Here is a 20,938-nt window from a genome sequence, read left to right on the forward strand (position 1 = left end):
TATTATTATTATTATTCAGGCCTCCATGGAGTCAAAAGACTCATCATGGGAGGTCCTTCCTAAGACACACAAAGTCTATCAAGACTCATCGAGGGAGGTCCCTCCTAGAAAACACAAAGTCTATCATACCACTCCTTAAACCCATTGACCGTTCTTGCTCTCACCACTCTATCAGGCAATACTACTTTGTAGTACAGTATCAGAGTCAGCATATGATATGGTCAACAAAACAGAAAGGATCGAAAGGCATTTTGTGGAGACCACAATTAGCATTAATAATACTAACATGATAGTAGTAATATTATCAGGTACTCTGTAGTCAGGCTTCAGAATGAGAGATAAATGGTGTGATTGTCACTGATACCTATGCTACCTTGTGGCAATACTATGCTTCATCAGGCAGAAAACTGATGCACGCACCAAGCTTATAATTCTTTTTCTTTAGTGCTTTTTCTTCATTTTAAGTTTTTGTCTTCTACTATTTGATCATTGTCCTGATTAATGTTTCTTTTTACCATCCACTGCTTGGAAAAAAGTCAGCAGACATCCCTATGGGCAAGGTGCATTGTGGCATGTAACAAGTGAAGTTCCATGAAGGAATATGAATGCACCCAAGTGAGTGAAACTGTGTCTGGGGAAATGGCTGCAAGAAGGGAACTGATAGAGTTTGAAAGAAGCATTCTCCTGTTTCCCCAGTATGTAATGGGGAACAGGAGAATTAAGAGTCTTGGATATGATCACTGGATCAGAGGATGTCACTGTGAATAAGAAATCAAATCTGCTTCTTTCAGAAATTTTTTTCACTTGGCTACAAAGTAAATTATACTTGACAAGAAATGATATTCTTGTTTAATTCTTTATCTAGGTGTAAGCAAACAAAGTTTGCATGTGAAGCATCTTCATGGTTAAATTATGAGTATATAGAGGCAGTTGACTTTACTTGAACTGCTTAGTATTTCATAATGCAAAGCACACTTCCTTTCAGATGTATATTTGCTATCCATTATGGATCACTACTCTTAATATTTAATAAAACCCATAATAATAAAGTGATATACCTATTTACTACATGTACATGTAAAAGTATATGGAAAATAAATGTTTTTTGTGTTAGTTGTGTTTTTGAACAAACCTCAAATATCGCTTAAAACAATCTAAGTCCATCTTAATTGTCCAGATTACATTTTACGTGATCTTCATGAAATAAAGGTGGTTCATGTGGATTTATGAGTTATTATTCCTTCCACAGAGGAATATCAGCTGTCTTTACATGATCCTTCATGAAATAAAGGTGGTTCATGTGGATTTATGAGTTATTATTCCTTCCACAGAGGAATATCAGCTGTCTCTACCATACTTCTAATTCTAAAAAAAATCATTCCAACCACTTTGCTTCTTATTCTTAAATTCATTTCCTTAAAGTCCAACTATATAACAGTAAAATCGCTCTCCTTAGTGACTGAAATGCTTGGTTGCAAAGGAAGATGACTAAAAAATTTCAGACAATCAAAATATCAACTAAGTCCAGGTATGGAGATCTTTTATGTCAATCTTTTGCATGAGATCACAAAAACCTATAACACCATGTATAGGCAAGTAACATGAGAAAAAGTAGAAATCTGTTTGAGTTTCTTGAGGAGCTGGGAGTCATATTCACTGGGGGAAAATGGTATGGAGAAGACTGTTCCAAGGAACAGGGATAGATTGAATGAAAGAGGAGGAGAAAATGCAATAAGTTTGTATGTTGACCAGCAGCTGCTTCAGTTTCTATATTTCTATAGACACGTTAACACAAGAATATTTTAATGTTTGCCAAATATTACAGTCTGAAACTAACAGACTATCCTCAGTGGCTACATAGGAACAGTTTTTTTACAAGTTGGAATACCAACAATTGATCATTCAAAAGTAGAACGAGCCACATGATACATTTTTAAGCATTAAAGAGAGAAAATTTTCATCAGAGTGATGAATAAATTATAGGTATTAATTCATAATTTCATATAATAATCTTAATTTATAAATTCAATTAAAGATAACATTAGACTAATTTAAGAATTCTTCATCATCATCATCGTCAAATTCCTGCCATGTACCTTCAAGGGGTGTACAGGATATGACAGTACTACATGAAAAAATTACATCATTACTAACTTCCTATCTACAATTTTCCTCCAAATCAGTCTGTTACTTGTCAAGACTCCAACATTATCAGATCTTATATTTCTATCGTCTAAGGCACTTCATACCGTATCAATCCACCTATATCTTGGTCTTCCTCTGGGTTGTTTTCCTGCCAACCTGGCAGAGAACACTTGTTTTGCTAATCTTTCCTCTCCCATTCTATTTAAGTGACCATACCACCTGAGATTAGCTCTGCTAATGCATTCCTGGATGCTGACAATGTCAAATTCTTTCCTAATATCCTCATTTTTAACATGATATTGCCATTGATGCCATCTGTTCAGGCCTCTAATCTTTCTCAGGACTCTCATATCTGCGGTCTCTAGTCTTTGGTCAAGTGTTTTACTTTTGACCCAGCTCTCAGATCCATAAGTTAAACCTGGTTTGAACACTGTCTTGTATACAGCTAATTTAGTGTTCCGACTAATTTCTCTCTTATTCCATATGAATTTATTCAATTGACTTCCCACCATACCAGCTTTGCTGATTCTGTTGTCTATTTCTATATTTAATTTACCATCTTCGGTAAAAATTGTGCCTAAGTAGCTGAAATGTTTTACTTGTTCCACAGGTTCTCCATTCACAACACAGTTGACATTTTCAATGATTCTGCCTATTTTCATTGTCTTTGTCTTTTTATTGCTGACCTTCATACCATATCTATTACAACAGCTATTCGATTTAGTCAGAGAATCTTGCAGACTTGTAGCGGATTTATTTAGAAGTATAACATCATCCGCATAAAGCAAAGAGCTGACATTAACATCTCCAATTTTGATATCAGGTGTAATACTACTTTCCTTCATAATGTGATCCATATAGATAATGAATAACAGAGGGGATAATGTACACCAGATTTAACATTAAACCATCTTCCTGTACTTCCTTCAATTCTAACTGCTGACTTACAACTCAAATAAAGACTAAGTATCGCTTGATATAATGCCCCATTGACACCATATAACTGCAGCATATTGAATAACTTCTCTCTTGGCACCTTGTCATATGCCTTTCCCAAATCGACAAAACTTAAATACAGATCTTTGTTATATTCCCATGCTTTCTCGACTATTTGTCGTAAAGTGAAGATCTGATCCTGACAGCCTCTATTTGGCCTGAATCCAGCTTGTTCTTCACCAACCTTTTCTTCCACAATTCTTCTCAACCGTTTCTCAAGTATACTTGCATAGATCTTGCCAGGAACACTCAGTAGGGAAATAACTCTGTAATTCTCACATTCAGTTTTATTTCCCTTTTTATATATGGGTACTATGAGAGCTCTACTCCAATCATCAGGAATTCGTCCCTCTGTCCAGGATTTCTGAACTCTGAACTATGCAGTGCAGCCACTGTAAGATTTTATACCACCATACTTCAGCATTTCTGGTCGAATATCATCTACTCCTGCTGCCTTTCCACATTTCAAGCCTTTGATGGCTTTTTCTACTTCAAGTATGGATATGTATTCCTGACTGCATGCCTGGTCAGTGTTTTTTATCACTGTGCTGTCATCACTGCTTGTTTCATTTAGCAGTTTTTCAAAGTAATTACTCCATACTTCAAGGATATCTTTTTCTCCTGTTTTCATGTCACCTTTATCATCTCTAACTTCTTTTACAGCACTCTTTCCTCCATTCCTAAGCTTCTTCAACAACCTCCAGAATATTTTGCCACCTTCTTGATATTTATTTTCTATATTCTTGCCAAAGTCCTCCCATGACTTTTGTTTAGCTAGTTTTACACACTGTTTAGCTTTCTTACATTTGTCTCTGTATTCTGTAAGAGCTGACTTATTTGCCAGGAACTTTTGATATGCTTTCTTCTTTTCCTTCACTGCCTCTTTAACTTCCTGTGTCCACCAGGGAGTTCTGATTTTTTAATCCTTGCACACAACCTCGCCACATGCCTCTCTGGCAGAATCAATCAATGTTTTCTTCAGAGTTTGCCACTGAATCTCCAAGGTTTGATTCCTGTTCTCAAACTCTTTCATTTTCTTTTCAATAATATTTCTGTATTTTAGTCTACAGTTTACATCTGAGAGCTGCTCAACTTTTATTCGCTTTAAAACTTTCTTACATGTTATTCTTTTCAGAAATTCAATTTTATCCTGCTCAAGACTAAATAGTGATCACTTCCAATTTCAAATCCTCTGTACACTCTGGTGTCCTGCACCAGGGAGAAAACATCACTATCAACAATAACATAGTCAATGAGACTTTTCTTATTCCTAGCCTTATCTCTCCATGTGAATTTGTGCACATTTTTATGTTGGAACATGGTGTTAGTAATAACCAGTCCATGTCCTGAGCAGAAATCCAACAGATATTTGCCATTATTATTAGCTTTGCTCTTTTCTACAAATTTTCCCAAAATATTTTTGTATGTCTCACAATCATTTCCTACTCTGCTATTTAGATCCCCAACAAGGACCAACTTTTCCTTTTTCATTGTGTCAGTTGCTTTTTCTAGAGCATCAAAAAATTCCTCCACTTCTACCTTAGTAGAACCTTCTGTGTGACCATAGGCACAAATAAGTCTCATTGTCCAGTTCCCCATTCTCATATTTGCCCACATTACTCTACTTGAGACTGACTGCCATTCAAGAAGATTAGCCTCGTATTTTGTGTTGAATACTATGGCTACTCCTTCTTTTCCTTGATTGTCATTGCCTGAATATAATATTTTGTATTTATTGCTCAGAAAGATCTCACCAGTTTTGGGCTTTTTTGTTTCACTCACCCCTAATATGTCGATCTGGTACTTATCTAATTCCTCAGCTAGCTCCATTTCTTTGCCATTCAGGCTTCTTCAGGCTTCTTACTTTGATAGTACCGATCTTTAACTCTGGTGATGTTGAGTTGGGGTTTGTTTTCAGATTTGTTCCGGTAGCTGACTTTTCGCTGTTCACCCTAGTTCCCTGGCAAAAACAACGGGGGCCTTGTTTTTCATGACGCCCCAGCCGGCATGAAATTTTGTCATGTTGTACCATCATTTTTTATTTTGGTTTAACCAATAAGAATACAATTTGGTCGACTAAATCCCAAATTGCCAGCCCATCCTCGTTCATTCAGTATCAAAGTAGATACCCAACAGGGTGCACCACGAGAAGGTGAGGATTGGACATTAGGTCAGAAGCGCTGGTCGGTTCTCCACATTCCTTTAAAGGCTATGTGGAGGTCTCCTCTCAGTTATACAGCTTTGACCCTTAAGCACCCCTAATGTAAGAATTAAAGGTCTCAATTAAAAAAAAAAATTTTTTTTAATGTGTTATTTGGATTTAAGTTTCCCATATTTTTGATAAGGATATACAGTCATTTCGATTCAAGTTAGGGCATTGAAGTAAGGCATCAGCACTCTCTTTGAATAGGCGTTTGAATTTATAGCGACATCTGTGTAGAAGGCAAGTCTTGGATCACAGGGTCTTGTCTCTATCCTGTGCTATGCCAATCCAAACTTATCGGATTTGTTGTGCAGAATGTATGACTGATGTTCTTGTATTATTTTTTCTATAGAGCGTCCTGTTTAGCCAAAATCAATTCCTTACATCCTCGTATTAAGTTTACCATGGAGATTGAAAAAGACAAGTTATCCTTTTTAGACATCCTGCTCATCCCCATGAGAAGCCCGTAGAACTCTTATACCATGAAATATTTTTACTCATTTACCCTTTTTGTATATTGCTAACAAATTTAACACAGTATGATACGCAATCAGAGGCATCTCGGAACGTCTGTCAAAAATTATGAAGAAATACAAACTCGCTGCTACCTATAAACCAATCACTACTTTCTCGAAAAGAAACTCTCACTCATGATGCTACCTGGCATATATGAAGTTCCATGTTCTTGTAAGATGTCTTACTACAGACAAACAAGAAGATCTATAAGTAAATGCATCTCTGAACATCAAGACCACATCCCTCTTATCAAACCGCACAAATCTGATCTCACACAACATGGAGTTGAAAACCCTAACCATAGGATCCAATAGAAAATCCACCAAGCTACTACATAGATCCTTATATAAACATGAACATTTATATAAAGAAAGTGCTGAAGCCTTACATCATGTCTCTCCAATCTGAACCGTAATGACTGTCTCACTATCCTAAAAGTCTGGGAAATTATTATCCTCAATTGTATAAAATAAATTCATCAGATATATTTTAATTTAATTTTAATTAGAGCTGAGTTAATTTTTTTTAAAGTCTGAAACATGCTACTGTACGCATAGAGGGATTCCAATGTAAGTGCCGTATATTCCGATGTATAAGTCAACTTTTCAGCATTGAAAAAAAGTACTAAATTTTTTAGGTTGACTTATATGCCAGGTCCAAAATTGATTGCTTTCCAAGAAAAAACTAGTACGTATCATACTGTGTTAAATTTATTAGCAATATACAAAAAGGGTAAATGAATAAAAATATTGCAACTTATATCCAATTTATTTACATAAAAAATTATTTACATGTTATATAATTATTTATTTACAAAAGAAAATAGGTAGGTAACTACATAATTAAAATTAAATTTTCACTGTCTGAGTGTATGAAAAGTTCATTGTACTCTGGTTCTGTACTTTCTTCCGGTATATCGCCATATAAATTGTATTCGTTTTCTCCATCAGATTTAGCATCAATTTCATCATGATTGTAAACAAAATCATCTCCCTAGCCATCTAATTTGTTAGATATAGCACATTTTTTAAAAGATTTTATTACTGTATCTAGTTTTATTTCATCCCATGCTTTCGCTACCCATTCACACATAGTTACCAAAGACACAAGTAGCATTTGTCCTCCTCTATACACGTGTCCTCCTTTTGTGTAACTTTTCTCTCCTTCTAGCATCCACACATTCCACTATTTTTGTAAACTGTCCTGTCTTTAAATGGCTTGTTTATACAAACATCCAACGGTTGCACTAGTGAAGTTAACCCACTTGGAATCATTGCCATATTGGTATTATTCTCTCTTAATAAAGATTTTGTGCTCTCTGTTAAATAGGATTTGAACATGTCCCACACTAAAAGACTGTTTGGATTTTTTAATGCACCTTGTCATGTATTCCAAATATTTTTTATCCACAGCTTAACTCCTGCTTTGTCCATCCATCCAACCATTCTCATGAACATGGACAAAAACGTTTCTTGGAATTTTGATCTTTGGCATTGTTTTTCTTTTAAAAATTATCATAGGTTTTAATTTAGTACCATCAACTATACAAGCAAGTACAACTATGAAACGGCTTTTTTCATATCCAGTTGTTTATAAAGAAATAGTTTTACTTCCTTTCAATTCTACTGTTCAATTCCCGATCATGTCATACATAACTGGAGTTTCATCCATATTTCTGATTTGAGACAATAAATAATTTTTAGCTTTCTTTTAGCAATTATAAATCTTTGAAAGCTTAATAACTTATCATCCAAATCCTTTGGCAGCTTCTGTGCGATTTTCGTTTTTAGTCGAAGCACTAAGTTTTTCCTTTCCATGAACCAGCTACACCAACTCACTGTAGCTTTGAAGTTTTCGCTGTCCTTTTTATTTGCTTTGTCCCACTTCAAAGCAAATAAATGATTATTATTTCTCGTTATAACGAGTCCATTTTGGCGATTTTCTCGAACCCAATCCGCAACATTATTTTCCAGAATAGGCCATTTACAAATTCCTTTCCTTAATGCGCACTTCTTTTTTTGGCATTTTCATTATTAAAGTTTCATTTTTTTCTCCAATCGCGAACTAGTTTTTCGTTTACTCTGAACTGACGTGCAGCAACACAGTTGGTATTTTCTTTTGCAAATTTAATCGCTTTGCACTTAAAACTCGCGTCATATTTCATTCTTTTAAAAGGAGCCATTGCACTTTAGTTCACTATTGGTCAACTGGTCAATACGAAATAAAATTTCTTTTGTCAACTAGGTATTTTATATCTTTTGCTAAAACAAGGAATGGAAGGACTAAAAAGGCAGTTATGATCCTAGTGGTTGATGCCTGTATAAACATTTTACTTAAAAAAACTGTCATAATTTTTATTTTTAAAGAAATTTTTCGAGTTGACTTATATGACGAGTATACTATAAAAACTCAAATAAACTCAAAAAATTCCAATATCGACTTATACGCCAGGTCGACTTGTACACCGGAATATACGGTATGTATACCAACTGCTCCTTTGTATGTAATTCCTGTATTATTTGTAATAACTGTACTGATGATGTCTTAAGATACTTACGATGAAATATCTACCTATTATTAAAATTTAATTACTTTGGTATACATGTGATTTTTTTAGTTATGAATACTCCACAGGTTTGACTATATAATAGAGCCTCAGATCTGTGCACAGTAGGCCAGATGAGATCATAACAAAGCCTCATAAAGAAACGAAATGTCTTCCTTCAGTGTTCATTCAGCACTGCAATTATCCTCGGAGTTGATTTACAATTTTTGCTATATGATCCCTGAACTTCAACTTCTTATTATCACTCCAAGAGTCCTGGCATAATCCTGCCAATATAATATGCCATTTGATATCTCATTACAACAAAGTGCAAACTTTACATTTACTAACATTGAGCTGATAGACCACATGCCCACAATTTCAGCTTATTTGAATTATTCTGCAAGTATTGCATGTCAGTTGCATTCCTGATTTTCCTGCCTATATTTGTGTCATCAGCAGATAGCAGTATATCACCTGTTAAATCCTTCCCAATATTACTAATGTAAAGACTGATTCTTGGGGTACACCACTTGTTATCTTATATTTTGTAGATTCACATCCTTCAGTCTTCAAAACCTCAAAATCAGTTTTCGATGTGGTGATACTTTTCTGGCAGCTATTCTGGGCTTTGTTGTAAGCTATATAGGAATAAGAAGATGGAGTTTTGGATGCAACTCATTTGTGATATGCCTGACTCTTCTTTTGTACAGCCTTAGCACATCTGTGGAAGAAGCAAGGCTTAGATGAGGAATGAGAATTTTGGGTTGGGGGGGGGGAATGTTTCCATGCCAATGAGTACTATTTCAGTGATTATTTCTGCACATAGATTTGGCTCAGGTTGCTGGAAACAGTAATCTGAAAAAGGAATTGAGGCATGAAAGTTGCAAAGATCGTTCCACTTGGCTTTTTGGTAATGTCATATAACATGTGGATGTAAGTGCTTATGTATATGTTGCTCCATAGGGGGAAAAGATCTACACTACATTATGGTCTGAGCTGCCTAGAGTATTCACAGTATACTGTATACTCAGATGAGTCACTGGTAAGGAAGAAGATATCTGAAGTGTTTGGAGAGTGGTTGGGAATGTCTGGTATTCTTGTGAGTATATTGACAATTTGTATGAGATCATTTGTGATTGCAATAGTCTCAGCCTGTCTACCTGATTTATCTGTGCAGTTGGAAGTGGGCAATCAGATAGTGTTATGGACATTGGTCTCCAAGGAAGATGGCTTCAATGTTTGGAGAGTTAGATTGAAGAAAATCAACATTTAAGGAAAGTTCAGAGTGGTTGTTGGCAGCAGAGACAGCATATGAATTTGGTAGAATGAGGTAGGGTGATTTTTAGCCAAAGGAAGTCAAAATTGGGAGATTCCAGTTTCGATACTCTCTGGCATTGTATATTGGAAGGAACATATTCGCACACCCCTCACCACTAAGGCAAAAAGGAGTTAAAGTGTCCATGTGATGAGGCTTAAGTGCTGTGCAGAATTCATGTTGGAGGTTTGATGGAATATTATCAGCATTGAGAAAGGATTAAAACTAATTTTAATACTTCCAATATTTCGTCTCTGTCACAGAGACATCTTCAGGGATTACAAAAAACTTTTTGTAACAATATAGTAGGTGAAACTAAAGTCCTATCTAGGTGGTGTACCCTTTATGGGCATTTGCAGGTGGCCCAGGATAAGAGGGATCTCCAATAGTTAATGTTTCCCAAATTTTGGGAAGTTTAATGCAACCGTATTTGTTTAAATTAGGTTTTCCTGAGTGCATATGCAGATTCAAAAAACAGTCTTTCTCTTTTGAATTTACTATGATGGAGCATGGTGGTTTTCTTCCAGGAGATCCTGTGGGTTGTATCCAAAACATGGTCTGCAAGGCCAGATTGACCATAATTATGATTGCAGATGTAAGATTTGTGTTCTAACTGGATGGATGCTGACCTGCCTGTCTGTCCGAAGTAAGCCAGTTTACAGGCACAAGGGTACTCTATATACTCCAGCCACAGAGAGAGGAGGCAACTGGTCTTTGGTTGAACGGATAAGGGTAGCAAGTTTACAGTGGGGCTTAAAAGCTGTAAGGAGGTTGTACTTTTTTAATGATTTGGCTATTTTTTCTGATGTACCACGGATGTAAGGTATGGTGATGGCATTTCTGTAGTCCTTCTGAAGAGGTGGTCGGGGAATGGGGAAGGATTTGATTATTTTTTTTAATCCTGAAGTCATTGTAGCCATTGGAAAGGAAGGTGTTGTGTATGTGTTTGAGTTCAGTTGAAAGGGCAGTTTCACTGGAACAAAGATTGTGTGCTCTATTGGTTAAAGTTTTAATAATGCCATATTGCTGAGAGGGGTGATGGTGGGAGAGTTTGTGAATGTATCTGCCTGTATGAGTAGGTTTTCTATATACAATGAAAGAAAGGTTACTATTAGGAAGGCATGTCTAAGGTGTCCAGGAAGGGTAAACTATTGTTATTTTCCTTTTCCATTGTAAACTGGATTCTTGGATGTAGCTATTGAAGTGACTGAGGAAGGAATCTAATGTGTCTGGGCCATGAGGCCAAATAAAGAACACATCATCTACATTTCTTAGCCAGATATAAGGTTTTAGAGGGGAAGAGCTTGTTTTTCAAAATTTTCCATGTAAAAATTGGCAAGAGGGAGTGAGAGGAGGGAACCCATGGCAGTTCCCTATATCTGTTTGTAGATTTTGTTCTTCCAGGAAAAATAACCAAAGTTGATAGCAAAAGAAAAGAGATTATTATCATCATCATTATCATCATCAAAGTCCTGCCATGTACCCTCAAGGGGTGTACAGGATTGTACACCTTGCCTGGTCTTTGTAGAACTCATGAAATTGGTTACTTCCACTTCTCTTATGCTGCCTCCACAATGCCCTTTTTCTATGTATTGCATGCTTAATCTCTTTATTCATCCATCTCACACCTAACTTATTTAACCTTCTCACCCGTGGTATACATTTAGACATTGCATCCACTAAATATTTTTTGAAAATCCCCCAAGCTGCATTATCTCTTTTCCAGCTAACTCCTCATTCCATGCTACACCTGCAAGCTGTCTCCTGAGCTCTTCATAATCACCCCCCTTGTAGTTCCACATATACCCTTTTTTCACAGGGGTCCTTGCACTGCTGGCAACCACCCAAGTAATCACCTCATGGTCACTTTCACCAATTGGTGGATGATTTGATACCTCATTGATAATTACATCCTCTGATGAGATGACCAAATCCAAGACCCTTAATCCTCTTGTGCCCTCTGTTACATACTGTCTGAGGTAGTTATCCCTCAAAAACTCAAGAAACTCATTTTCTTTACTTCCAGTTGCTATCTCTTCATTCCAGTCTATATTGCCATAATTAAAATCACCCATAATGATCACCCTTTTCTTATTTGCTTGGCTTATTTGACTATACATTTCACTATCACCACCATCCACATTACCAGGTCTATAACAACATCCCACCAAGTATTTGATTCTATTCACCTCTATCTCACACCATACTGCCTCAAAACCACTGGCCCCATTTCCCTCTTGCATCTCTACCTTGTATGGACATAACTCTTTCTCTATCATCAATAGCACTCCCCCTCCCTTTTTACCCCTTCTATCCTCACGAAACACATCATACCTTTCCATCTCTATTCCTGTCAGGATGTTATCCTCATCTAACCATGTCTCACTTATTCCGACAATCTCTGGGTGCACAGACGCAATTAGTGCAACCATTTCATCCGCCTTGTTTCTTATACTTCTAGCATTGGTATACAAACACAACAACTCATTTCTGGATCTACAGCTAGTTCCACTGATACCACTCACTCGATGTGATCTCTCCATGCTGGACTGGGGCCATTTCCCTTTCTGCTTCTTCATTTTAGAACCCTTTGCAATTCCATCTGTTTCCTTTTGATCCCTGATCATCCCATTACTTTCCTGCCTACACATTCTCTCACCTCCTCTTGGAGCATCCACCTTTCTCACGCTGCGTATCCCTGTCCACCCTGAGCCTCCCCGTTTCCCTGCTCCTCTTGCACACCCATTCTCTCATTATCTATACTCATACCACTCACTTCCACATTCATTTCCACTCCTTCAATCTCTCCTGCTCTTCCACATCACTCCCCTCTCGATCTGATTCATTCTCTCTATTCACTTCTCTACCTTCCAGCAGCAGTCTCTCCAAGCGACTCACACCATAACCACTCAAATGCAGTCCATCGCTCCCATACAGCTCACTTTGTCCCTCAAACTCATTCCACACATTAACAAACTGTACTCCCATCTCCTCACAAAGATCTAAGATATCAGAAGGAAAAACGTTTTTTAAGAGTGTTAAGGTGTCAACTAGGGAAATATTGGTAAACAATTAGATGATGTCAAAGTTGACCAATATGTCTGTACTATTTAAAGTAAGATTTTAAAGCGGGTAGAGTTTTTTACATAAGATGTGGTAAGACCAGTGAGGGGGACCAAAGAGTTAGCTAGCTGCTTTTACAATTTGTAGCAAGGTGCATTGGTGGCATCTACTATTGGTCTTAGGAGAGAATTAGGTTTATGGATTTTAGGTAAACCGTAAATCTGGGGGGGGGGAATGAGAACCGAATGGTTTGAGGTTTTTTGTGATGTCAGGAGGACACTTTTTTTAAGAAGGTTTTTTAATTTTTTAACTTCAGTTTTCGTGGGATCGTGTTCAAGTGGTATGTAGGTAGCGTAATCACGGAGAATAATATCCATTTTCCAATTATATTTTGAGGTGTTAAGAACAACAGTGCCATTACCCTTATCAGCTCTGGTGATGACAATACTTTTTTCTTTTTGTAATTTTCTGAGGGCAGAGAGTTGTCTGGAAGATAAATTCATTCTTGAAGGTGACGACCAGGAGAGAATGTTAGCTACGTCAAGTCTAATATTATTGGCTGTTTCTGGAGCTAAGTGACATATTCTGCGTTCGATGTTGTACATAATATCCAATACTGGAACTTCTTTAGGTGCGATGGCAAAGTTGTGTCCGAGGCTTAGGACACTAATGGCATCACTGCTTAGTCTTTTTGATGATAGATTGACTACTGTATGGAGCAGTTGAGCTTGAGGAAGCGGTTTAGATTTAAAAAGGTTATTAAACTACTGAAATAAAGAGCCAAAAGGCTTCACTTCGGCCATGTAAAATTATTTAAATTAAGGGGATATTTAGCAACTCATATAGCAAAGCATATAAGTTCTTATCACTATAACCTTGGTATTATCTGGGTCTACCTACTCACTGATAAGATCTCAATAACGGTCAAAACTGGTCTGGGTAGTGACCTTCAACCATAATGTAATAACATCATACATCTCCCCAGGAGATGGGTTTTACATTATGGGAAATACTAAGGATAGTGATCTGAACTTTACCCACCTTTGCAATGAGTTGCCCAGTATTGAACCAGGTGTTTAGCTTATGCTACGATTCACCAAAACCTTTATAGTTTGCTATATTTGGCATGAAACTCTTTGATTTGAATTTGATTTCTATCTTAGAGTTTCTTATTCAGCTTTGAAATAATGTGGGTTATTAAACTTTTTGACGTGCCTATTTTTTATTATTTAAAATTCTTTTTGAGAAGAAGCTTCTGATATACCAAAGAGAATGGACCAAAGTTCAGGATTGAGTATGGCAGAGAGCTCTGATTGTAACAAGCCAATGGCGGCGTTTGTCATAGCGAGGCTGCGCAGGTTGCGGTAATATGTTCTTGTAATAGTGCCAGACTGGCACATTTGTATATCCGGAGGGGCTTTATTTGATGTAAATTTGGTTTTAAGTCTAACACAGTTAGGAATAACTCTTGAGTCGCGACATCATTTTAAAAAGGCCAGCCGATTTAATTGCCTCAATAAGCGTAGTTTCGACTTACCATATTGTTTTGCTTTGCATACTATTTCTTCACCATGAATGATCACAAACCATGTGTTGAGGCTTAAGTGCTGTGCAGAATTCATGTTGGAAGTTTAGTGGAATATTATCAGCACTGAAAAAGGATTAAAACTAATTTTAATACTTCCAATATTTCGTCTCTATCACAGAGACATCTTCCGGGATTACAAAAAACGTTTTGTAACAACACACATGCAAAAACAATACAGTAGTGAGTGAAACTAAAGTCCTATCTTATGTGCCCTCTATGGGCATTTGCAGGTAGCCTAGAATGTAAAGAGGGATCTCTAATAATTAACATTTCCCACCACAATACCTTACATCCATGGTACATCAGAAAAAATAGCAAGATCATTAAAAAAGTACAACCTCCTTACAGCTTTGAAGCCTCATCGTAAACTTGCTACCCTTATCCCTTCTACCAAAGACCAGTTGCCTCCTCTCTCTGTGCCTGGAGTATATATAGAGTACCTTGTGCATGTAAACTGGCTTACTTCGGACAGGCAGACCATATTTTGGATACAACCCACAGGATCTCCTGGAAGAAAACCACCATGCTCCATCATAGTAAATTCAAAAGAGAAAGACAGTTTTTTGAATCTGCATATGCACTCAGGAATCAACCTAATTTAAACAAATACGGTTGCATTAAACTTCCCAAAATTTGGGAAATATTAATTATTAGAGATCCCTCTTTACATCCTAGCCCACCTGGAAATGTCCATGGAGAGTGAACCACCTAGAATAGGACTTTAGTTTCACTCACTACTGTGTTGTTACAAAAAGTTTTTTGTAATCCCTGAAGATGTCTCTGTGACAGAGACGAAATATTGGAAGTATTAAAATTAGTTTTAATCCTTTCTCAGTGCTGATAATATTCCATTAAACCTCCAACTCATGTTGGAGGTTTAATGGAATATTATCAGCAGAGATGAGTAGTGTTTGAAGAGGTTGAGATTTAGTTTCTGTTTTCATCCAAAACTCTATCTTCCTATACAGGCTACACCAAAGGCTGTACAGAAAACTGATTGTGAGATTTTGCAGACTGAAGGATGTGTGTCTACAAAATGTAAGGTAACAAGTGGTGTATCCCAGGAATCAGTCTTTAAATTACTAATGTTGGGAAGGATTTAACAGGTGCTATCCAGACACTCGCTTCAAGTAATGGTGGATGGATTCTTATTCTCTATCTACACACTAATGTTGCATTCCCATAAGGCTCTGTTCTCTCGCTGAATCTCTTCCTTCTATATATAAACGATCTAATCTGGCTGACTGCCAATCCAGTATACAGTTTTGCTGATGACAGCACATTGCACTCCTCCTTTTCATTTGTCAAATCCTGGAAAGCACAAACCACTACAACCACCAGAACTCTATTACCTTAAATTCCGATCTTCAAAAAAAACATTCATCAATGGTATTTGGATAACACTATCAACTTCAACACTAGCAAAACATAGCTCTACATTATTTTGCTAAAAATAAATAAAAGAAAGAAAAACCTCTTCTTCCAATCTTTCCCTTGAACGATATTCGTTATCACGTCACAAACATTGCATCCAAAAAATTAGGCTCTCTCTCTTTTGCTTGAGGTGTTGCTTTAACTCCAAACAGCCTTTAACCATATATAAATCACCAATCTGCTTGGCCATTGACTACTGCTTCTCATATCTGGTGGGGGGGGGCTCTAAGGGCTCCTTGAAAATGCGAATCTATACAGAAAAGAACAGTTAGATTGACTGATGACTCCTCTCTCACTAATACACGCCACTCACTTTCACACATGCATTCAAGTCTCCACAGCCTGCATCTTCTATAAATACTTCTATGGCCACTGTTCATCAGAATTGGCATTAATAATTCCCCCATCCTCTTGCAAATCCATCTAAATGCATTTGGCAGCTAACCCACAGCTCTCTCAGTTCAACTCCAAACTCGGAGAACAAATTACTCATTTTCTTTGTTTATCAATTCCACTGCCCTTGATTAACAATCAATCAATAGTGCTGTTAATCAATTCCTTGATTAATAGCACCAGCAATGTCTGAGTATATATATCAAAGGTGAAAAGGCTAAATAAGGCAGGAGTGAAATGAATAAAGAGATTAAGCATGAAATCTGGAGGCAACACAAGATGAATATTGGTAATAGTCAGTAGCATGAAGAAAATTACCAATCTGCCACTGTCATAGCAAGTGATGACAATGGCAGATTGGTAACAAATGCAGAGGATATAGTTGAAGCATTCAATGAACAGTTTTTCAGTGCATTTCATCCTCATGGAGGCAACACCATGAGAAGCTGGAATGTAGAGGGTATGGCAGAAGAGGGACTGATAGTGAATGAACAAGAGGTATATGAGGAATTAAATAAACTAGACATTAATTATGCAGTAGGACTTGACAAATATATTGTTGTGTGTCTTGAAGAAATTCTTTAGGGAATTAATAGCGCACCTGTTTAACATGAACCTTGCAAAAGGTTGAGTTTCAAAGGAATGAAAGGTGGGAAAAATTGTTCAACTTTGAAAAGGGTGGGGATGGAGGGAAACTAAGACTGAGGCAACAAATTATAGGCCATATAGTTGCTGTTAAGGTGATAAAGAAGTTAGTGAGAACTAGCATTCAGAAATGGGATCATAATAGTAGTTTTCTTTATTGTGGTCAGCATGGGTTTGCTAGGGAAGGATATGCTTAAGCATTCTGTTTATGTATTACAACAAAGTAACAAATTCACTTGATAAAGGAGATTCACATATAGTGTCATACTTGGATTTTTCAAAGGCCTTTGATAGAGATCAGCCACCATGATAAGCTGGTAGCTTAATTGTAACAGATGGGATTAGATAACAGACTAGTGAGCTGGATAACTGATTGGCTATTGGACAGGTATCAGTAGGCTGTGTATGGAGGAGTGGTATGCAAAAAGAGGAAGATCACTAGTAAAATGCCACAGGGATCTGTTTTGGGGTAATTGTTGTTTAACTTGTTCATTAGTGAGATTGGGAGACTGACTTATCTGGAGCTGTGCAATGTTTGCCAATGATGCAAAGTGGGGAAGAACTATGATAAGTAAAACAGATATTTTGGACTTGTATCAGGATCTCAATAGACTCTGTGAGTGGAGCTATCAGTTTAATGTAGCAAAGCGCAGGGTCTTGAAATTTGATAGGCAAGGTTAGAATGCAGAGTTTACAGTTAATGGGGAAATTTTGAAGGAGGAGGAAGAGATGAGAGCTCTGGGAGGTGATGGTAAACAGAAACAAAGTTTAGGTATCACATTGCTAAAATTTAAGATCATCACAATAGATTATGGCAATAATGAAGAGGATATTGACATGCAGAAGCAAAAAGTTATGGTTCCCTTGTGTAAGGCTTTGATCAGGACACACATGGACTACTGTGTGCAGATTTGGTTGCCTGGCTTCCAAGGGGTCGAGGGTCTGGACAAGGTTTACGAAATCTGTGTCATGTCTATGGAATGTCAGATATAAGGAGAGATTGAGGGAATGCAGAGCTTTGTGAATAGAAGGAGAGGGGTTGTTACCAGATTAATGCGAAGGAGATTTTTCATAGAGTAGAGGGGAAGGAGCAAGGGTAGAACAAGAGGCCATCCCTGAAAGCTGTATAAACAAGGTGTGAGTAGGGAAGTGAGAAGCAAATTCTTTGCATGGAGAGTGACTGGTGAGTATAATGCATCTGAGATTGTGGTAAGTGCGAAAACTGTGAATGGGCTTAATGCATGGTTCGATGATTTTTTTTTCATGAGAGAGAGTATGAACCTCCCATGGTGAGCCCTTTGACTCTGTGGAGATCAGATAATAATAATAATATATATTTGTTTTTTTCCCCTTCAAGTTTTATTCTAGAATTTACACTATTTTAAGTTTTTAAGTTAGATTTACTTTTGCTATTCTTAGTAGCCATTATTTACTAGTTTCCTATTGACCATTTCACAGAGAGAGAGAGAGAAACTGCAACTGGAAAATAGTAGAACAGCTGATGTGATTGAAATAAATTGTGAAGAATAGCTTATTAAATTGATATTTGGAGATTTATCAAAGTATAACAGAAAGGATGGAGATAGCATAAACAAGAAAAGACTCTATCTCTCAATATTATTAAGTGATAAGATTCAGTACTAAATTGTTTTAGAGATAATTAAAATACCTGAGAATGGCAAGCATATATGAACACTTCACAAGGGGATAATGATGAAGAATGGATGGATGGATCTTCTCCAATGAAACCTTTGAACCCAAAAGTGTGGGGTGTTAAGAATTAGAACAGTATTTTAGTGAGCAATTAAACTGAGCAGAAACTTACAAATAAATTTTTTCATTAAATGCATTTTTGCAACAAAAAAGAAAGTGCTACATCTGACACTTACAAGTGGGCAATTTCATGTGTGTGTAGCTGTATTCCACTGTATGTGCCTGGATTGTCTTCAGCTTCTCCAAACTTGAACTTATCTGTACAAGCACCTTTTATCCATGAAAGTCCTAAAGAGATTAGAAATCTATCCATTTCTTTTTCTATAAATATTTCTCTCTCTCTCTCTTTCCCTCCCTACACACACACACACTAGGACACATCAATACCAGAGAAATGTAGGCAAATATAGCAGAAACATGTAGATGGCAGTATTATGGCAGAAAGAATTATATTGGTAATTTCTAGATTTGGAGGAATTGCTGTATGAGAGCTATTCAACACAAATATACCACTTATCATACTACAATTGTTCACAAGTAAGGCACTTCCTTTCCAGTTAACAGTTCATTCCACCTGTCATGAAAAAATACAGCTCTTGTATCCTTACCAACCACATACCTACACAATTTCCATAGATGGCCCTTTGTTCTCCCTCTTTCTACTATATGTTAAAATTTTTTGCCTACTTCTATCCTATAAAGTTCTTTTACTGCTTGTATTTCTATCATATCACTTATCTGCCTGTTCACCATAAGTTTAGTCAGCATTCTCGTAATTTATCATACATAACACATTTCATAGTCCCAATATCATCTTTATCAATTGCTTATGTACTTTCTCCACTGTTTCCTTATTTCCTCAAACCTGTAAATGAGATCTGAATGCAGTTCCAGATGAGATTGTAACAAGGCCTTGTAAAGGGTCACAATGACTTCTTTACTTCTTAATTCTTGTTAAGAATTAATTCTTAACATATGAGTGTCTTCTTATCACTGATGTTATTTTCTATCATGAACAGGATAGTCTAATCTGTGGCCTCAGATTAGATCTGATGCCACAGATTAGACTATCCTGTTCATTCTCTTCTGAAGGGAGAATGAACAGGATAATTCAGGTGTTGGACATGAGGAAGTAACAAGCCAAAGAACTAGTGGTGGTGGTCATGGGGACAAAAGATTTGAGTGGACATAAAGAGTATGGAAGGGTGAATATCAGGAGGTTATTGAGAAGAGTGAAAGAAAACAGCACAGTGGGAAAGGTTGTGTTGTTGAAGTATGACAATGATGAGTTGAGACGGAGAGCTTGAATCATGATTGGTATGCTAGCAGAACTGTGTGAGGAGAAGGGAGTACAGTTTGTGGATGTATGGCATGTGTTTGAGAGAAGAATGGAATTATACAGGTGTGAATAGAAGTACAGTGTGTGTGTGTGTGTGCTGCATGCATGCAAGAGATCAAAAGTAAGAAATGAAGTGAAAGAGCAGGAGAGTGATATTGAAGACACAAGGGTGCTTGGCAGTGGAAACAATGGTGGTGTGAGAGAACAAGAGAGAACAGGAATGCAAGGAGTCTGGGTGGACAGAGAGACATGGCATAGGGAGAGTGGATGTTGAAAGTGGCAATGAATGTGTGTATGGAGATGGAGTATATTGTGATGTGAGTGAGGATGTTGAGACTGAGCAGATGTATGTGTTAAGTGGTGATAAAGATATTTGAGATAGGGATGTGGTCAGGAAATCACAACCAACCAGTGGCTTGGGTAGGACTGGTTATAGACCTAAAAATGAACGAGTGTGTTTGTTTACAAATGTCAGAAATATTAGAAATAAGGGTGAAACATGGATGAATGAAAATAACATCATAACAGGAATAGAAATGGAGGAATACAGTACTTTTCACGAGGATAGAAAGGGCAAGAAGGGAAGGGGGTGCTGCTGCTGCTGCTGATGACAGCAGAGGAATTAAGTCCACATAAGTAGACATGAAAGAAGGAAATAGTGGCACTGGTTATAAGGCAGTGTAGTGTAACTTGGAAGTTGATAGGAAGACATATTTAGGTGGATGTTGCTATAGGCCAGGGAATGTGGAGGGTGGTGATGAAGAAATGTATAAACTACTTGGATTAATGAACAAAGGAAGGGTAATTAATTATTATGGGTGATTTTAATTATGATGGTATAGATTAGAATGAAGAAATATCATTTAGGAATAAGGAAAATTAATTTTTTGAGTTCTTGAGGGATAACTATCTCAGGCAGCATGTAAAGAAGGGCACACAAGAATCAATAGTTTTAGATCTGATCATATCGTCAAAAAATATAATTGTGAGTGAAGTTTCACACTTTCCTTCAGTTGGTGAGAGTGATCATGAAGTGATCA

At 37.0% G+C, this 20,938-nt stretch overlaps 1 protein-coding gene across 1 annotated transcript in view; it reads right to left on the reverse strand.

Moving 5' to 3' along the window:
- LOC150095682 (venom metalloproteinase antarease-like TpachMP_B) overlaps positions 1-20,938 on the reverse strand; it is an 86,078-nt gene that overhangs the window by 46,488 nt on the left and 18,652 nt on the right. The window contains exon 3 of the mRNA XM_090409939.1: positions 18,736-18,847. Coding sequence (XP_090266065.1) covers positions 18,736-18,847 — 112 coding nt within the window. The remainder of the gene's footprint in view (positions 1-18,735; positions 18,848-20,938) is intronic.

This window comes from Typopeltis vanoorti, chromosome 20 (assembly GCF_054136105.1).
Source record: "Typopeltis vanoorti isolate ZY-2024b chromosome 20, IOZ_Tvanoo_1.0, whole genome shotgun sequence".
In the NCBI taxonomy this organism is placed as follows: Eukaryota; Metazoa; Arthropoda; class Arachnida; order Uropygi; family Thelyphonidae; genus Typopeltis; species Typopeltis vanoorti.